The sequence below is a fragment of the Diaphorina citri genome, unplaced genomic scaffold, assembly GCF_000475195.1.
Source record: "Diaphorina citri unplaced genomic scaffold, Diaci psyllid genome assembly version 1.1 scaffold3533, whole genome shotgun sequence".
NCBI classification, from domain to species: Eukaryota; Metazoa; Arthropoda; class Insecta; order Hemiptera; family Psyllidae; genus Diaphorina; species Diaphorina citri.
In genome coordinates, this window is record NW_007380933.1 from 1 (window position 1) to 5,457 (window position 5,457).

A 5,457-nucleotide genomic window follows, 5' to 3' on the forward strand; every position below is an offset into this window, starting at 1 on the left:
CGTCCACAGAACAGGATCCCTTTATAAAGTTGGTTCCCCTCGAGATCCCCTCATTTTCAGGTGAGTTGGCAGAGTGGCCAATGTTCTCTAATCTGTTCAAAGTCAATATCCATGACAGAACAAACTTGCCAAAAGCACATAAGCTACAATACCTGCTAGCTAAACTAACGGGCAGAGCACAACTTATGTGCTCAGGTATCCCTCCAACCGAGGAAAATTATGACATCATATGGAACTCTCTTATCAAACGTTTTGATGACAAACGTAACCTGGCAACTCACTATCTAGATATACTACAAAAATTCAAACCTCAGAAGTCTGAATCTGGAGAAAATTTGAATCTCTTCATTGACAAGGTTGGAGCAGCAGTATCAGCACTGAAAGCATTGGAACTTCCAAACTTGGCGGATTTCATCCTATTCCACCTGGGGATTTCAAAAATTGATGACCCTACAAGGAGATTATTTGAAAATACGCTTACACCTGAGGAGATTCCAACATTTCAAAAATTGATTGATTTTGCTCAAGATCAAACCAAGGTTTTATTCCGTATTGGTAATGTAAGTTCTAAGTATAAACCTAGCTCTGATTATAAAAGCCATAGTTACCATAAGTCTGGTAATGCCAGTAAATTGTCTCATTCCTTTTTTGTGAAGAACAACTATAATAATTGTAGCCTCTGTGCTTCAGATCATCCACTTTTTAGATGTAACAAATTTTTAAAATTAAACCCTCATGAACGCTACTCCTTTGCTAGACAGCACACACTATGTGTGAATTGTTTGGGTAATAATCATAGATTTCCAGATTGTAGTTCTAAAAATGTGTGTTCAGTTTGTAAGCTCAAACATCACAGTCTCTTGCATTTCAATCAGAATAATCCCTCTGGATTTGACAATCAGTCTAAGAGTTCTACCTCTAGACCCAACTCCAATAACCAACTAGCTCAGTCTATCCCCTCTAATTCTAAACATAGCAGCAATTCAACCAATTGCAAAGTCAATGTAAACCCTGTTCAAAAATTCAATGCTGTCCAATTGTCTGAACCATCTGAAAATCTTGAACCAGCAGAGGTGTCTCTGTGTTCGCAAACAGAAAACAAAAATTCAAATTCAGCTGGTACAACAGTTTTGCTTGGTACAATTAAAATTAAAGTTTTTGATATTAATGGTTATCCCCACATAATGAGATTTTTGTTAGATAGTGGTTCCATGTCAAATATTATTATTCAGTCAGCAGTCAAAACTTTAAATTTGCCTTCAAGTCCATCAACTTCTAGCTTGAGAGGTCTTGGTTCAGCTAGTAGCACAGTACTTGGTCAAGTAAACTTTTCATTCGCTTCTCGTTTTGATGAGCGAATCAAATTTACTACACATGCATTGGTTGTACCCAATGTTGTAGACAAACTTCCTATTCATATTATTGATTGCTCCAAAATTAATCATATTAAACCCTTACCCCTTGCAGATGATGAGTTCATGGAACCTGGTCCAATATTTGGTATCTTGGGTTCATCAGTCTACCCCTATATTCTTCTTGGAGATACTGTACATGGTTCGGTCGATCAACCTGTTGCAGTCAGTACCAAACTTGGTCATGTCATCTTTGGCAATGCTCCCATGCTATCTACTAGTGTTGACAATCAGTCACATTGTATGTTCCAAAGCTCGCTAGATACGGATTTGGTAAGATTTTGGGAAATAGAAAATGTTCCCTCTGTGGAAGGTTTTAAACTCAGTCCTGAGGACAAGCTCTGTGAAGAGATTTATTCTTCTGAAGTTTCTAGAAATGATGATGGTTTATATCAAGTTCCCTTGCCTTTCAAGGAAGACCCTACTCAGCTGGGTGACTCCTTCACTATGGCAAAGAAGAGATTTTTCCTGTTGGAAAAAAGGTTGCAATCTTCTGAAGATTTAAGGTCAAGTTATGATCAAGCCATGTCAGACTTGATTGATAAAGGATTTATGAGCAAGTGCTCCGATCAATCTGATATTTCCGGTTATTTCATTCCGCATCACATTGTAACAAAGTCAGAAAGTGTCAGCACCAAGGTTCGTGTTGTGTATGACGCTAGTTGTAAGACCACCTCTGGCAAGTCACTAAATGATATCCTTCATTGTGGTGCTAAACTATATTCAAATTTATTTTGTGTTCTTCTCAACTTCAGATTATTACCTTATGCCCTCAATGGAGACATCACTAAAATGTTTATGCAAATTAAACTACATGAAAAATACTGGAAATTTCAAAAAATTATTTGGAGATTTTCTCCCAATGAACCTCTTACCTTTTACAACCTTTCAGTTGTGACCTTTGGATTGAAATCATCCCCTTTTCTTGCTCTTCGCACAGTTCATCAGCTGATTTCTGATGAATCAGAAAACTATCCCCTAGTATCTAAAAACATCCCTGGTATGTTGTACATGGATGACTTGGTAGCTTCATTCCTAACAGAAAATGAATGTGTTCTATTTTACAGAGAAATCACTGAATTATTCAAATCAGGTGGATTTACTTTTACCAAATGGTCCTCAAATTCAGCACAAGTTCTTCATAATATTCCAGCCTCTGATCAGTTGGAGAAAATGATTTCCTGGGACAAGGACAACTTCACGTTGAAGGTCTTGGGTATGTGTTGGAGTCCAAAGGAGGACAAATTTCATTTCAAAATTAACCAAAATATTGCCTCTAATACCAAACGAGGAATGTTGTCTTATATTCTTACCATTTATGATCCTCTTGGGTTGTTATCTCCAGTTATCTTATTCGTCAAACTTCTTATTAAAAGACTCTGGATTGCTAAGATAGATTGGGACTCGCAGCCTCCTCCTGATATTCTTTCATTGTGGAACTTGTTTATTCAACAGTTACCCTCACTGGAGAATATAAGTTTCCCTAGACATATTAATGTCAAGATTAATTGTATTTTTCAGTTGGTAGGATTTGCGGATGCAAGCGAAAAGGCTTATGGTGCTGTTATATACAGCCGAGTCATACTACCAGATTCTACGGTTAAGGTTGAGCTCATTTGTGCCAAATCCAAGGTGGCCCCAGTCAAGGTCGAAAGTATCCCCAGACTTGAGCTGTGTGGTTTACTATTGCTATCAGAACTCATGGCTACTGTCACAAAGTCATACTTGAGCAAATTTGAAATTGATGAATCTTATTGCTTGACTGACTCATCTGTCACTTTGTGTTGGGCCCACTCATCACCTCATCTTTACCAAGTTTTCATTGCTAATAGGATTAGTAAAATCCAACAAAATATTAATATATCAACCTTGTTTCATGTCTCAGGTCAAGACAACCCTGCAGATTGTTTGTCTCGTGGTTTGGTTCCGGAGCAATTGGTGGACTGTAATTTGTATCTATCGGGTCCTCCATGGTTGCATCAATCCCCTGTTGAATGGCCTATTCGAAAATATTCAGATTTTGCAGGGCAGGAAACCCCAGAGAGAAAATCCAATCTGTCGTTGATAGGCGTTCAAGACGAACCCAATCCTCTACTTGAAATGTTTCTAAGATGTTCAAGCTGGTATAAAATTTTGAAAATTGTCATCCTTATTTTGCGTTTTCTAAAAATTATTCCTAAAGGTCTGGCAGTGTCCGCTGAGGCACTCAATACGGCCGAAATATTTGTTATGAAATTATTGCAAAAGGAATTCTTTCCTCATGATATCTCAAATATTAGAAAGGGCTTACCTTGTAGCCCACAGATTCGTAAACTATCTCCATTTCTCGATGATCATGGACTTCTAAGAGTTGGTGGTAGGATTAGTAATTCTAATGTAGATTATGACCAACAACATCCTATCCTGTTGTCATCTAAACACCATGTAGTGGTTCTCATTGTTGATTATTTTCACCAGAAAAATTATCACACTGGTCCTCATTTGTTATTGGCTCTGCTACGGCAAAGATTTTGGATTTTGGGTGCTCGCAGTCTTGCTAGGAAACGTTTTCAGGCGTGCAATATTTGCTTCAGATTATCACCCAAGTGTTCCTACCCCAAGATGGGAGATTTGCCCAAATCTAGAGTTCTTGAGTCTAAACCCTTCTTAAATACGGCATGTGATTACCTTGGTCCTATTCACATTGTGTTGACACATCGTCGTGGACAAAGGTCCCAAAAGGCCTACATTTGTCTCTTCATTTGTTTGGCGACGAAAGCCGTCCATCTGGAGGTCGCTTCTGACCTAACAACTGAATGTTTCTTAAACGCATTTAAGAGATTCTTATCTCGTCGTGGTCCTATTCGATCCATGCTCAGTGATGGTGGATCCAATTTTGTTGGAGCAAAGAACAAATTGAACGTAATTTATGATCTACTTGAATCTCCTGATTATAAGGATAGGTTTGTCCGCGAATTGTCTGAGCACAGGATTACATGGAGTATGAACCCACCTGCTAGTCCTCATTTTGGAGGAATTTTTGAAAGTAACATAAAATCATTCAAAACCCATTTCTTTAGAGTCGTTGGGAAACAATTATTAAGTTATGAAGAATTGGTGACACTCACTACACAGATTGAGTGTTTGTTGAATTCCCGACCACTCTGCAAACTCAGCTCAGATCCTGATGACATGGATATTTTGACACCCAATCATTTTTTAAAGTTGACTAATCTCACTTGCATTCCAGCTGAAAATGTAACCGAGCTACGTGTTGGTCGTCTGTCGCGATTTCAATTAATTGATCAGTTAGTACAATCATTTTGGAAGCGTTGGTCGACCGAGTATCTATCTCAGTTACAAACTAGGGAAAAATGGCATACTTCTTGTAACAACATTATACCTGGAGTGGTTGTACTGATCCGCCAGGACGGTGTTGCACCCCTAAATTGGCCTACAGGTGTAGTTTCACAGGTGTATCCTGGTAGGGATGGGATAGTACGGGTTGTATCGGTGAAAACTCCTAAAGGTATTTACAAGAGAGCAGTGCATAATTTATGTCCATTACCTACTCAGTAAAATTTGTCTAATGTTGTAACATCCTTATCCTACATAATGCTATTATGAAAAAAAAAAAAATTAAAATAAAATAAAATAATTGTGGTAACATTATCATCTTATGACAAGATTTAGTTTTGTACATTACATTGCAATTGTTTTAGTCCATAATGGTATTATGTACCCAACAAACTATAATTTCTTGTTCTTCTAAATCTTAAGATACTTAATAAAATAAATTAAGTTCACTATGTTTAATAGACATATTTTATGTAAATAATTGCCATATTTTTATTGATTCTTACTATTATTATTATTTTATTTTTACTTTCTATTTTTGCTATTATTTTATTATTTTTTGCTCAATTTGATTTTGGTATTGTTCATTTTAAATCTTTATTCATGTAAAAAAAATGCCTCCCATGGAAAAATTCCAAGAGTTAAGATCTTGCTATTCTTTTATGTTAACAATGTCATCCTATCAATCTTGTATTTTTTTTTTTTTTTT

General features: G+C 36.9%; 1 protein-coding gene across 1 annotated transcript; it reads left to right on the top strand.

Moving 5' to 3' along the window:
* Window positions 1-60: 60 nt before the first annotated feature.
* Window positions 61-4,645, top strand: LOC103520364 (the record flags this gene model as incomplete). The annotated part of the gene is made up of 2 exons (XM_026831511.1): window positions 61-4,354; window positions 4,642-4,645. Coding segments are annotated over 2 exons (4,298 nt in total), but the record flags the coding sequence as incomplete, so codon positions are not given.
* Window positions 4,646-5,457: the final 812 nt, after the last annotated feature.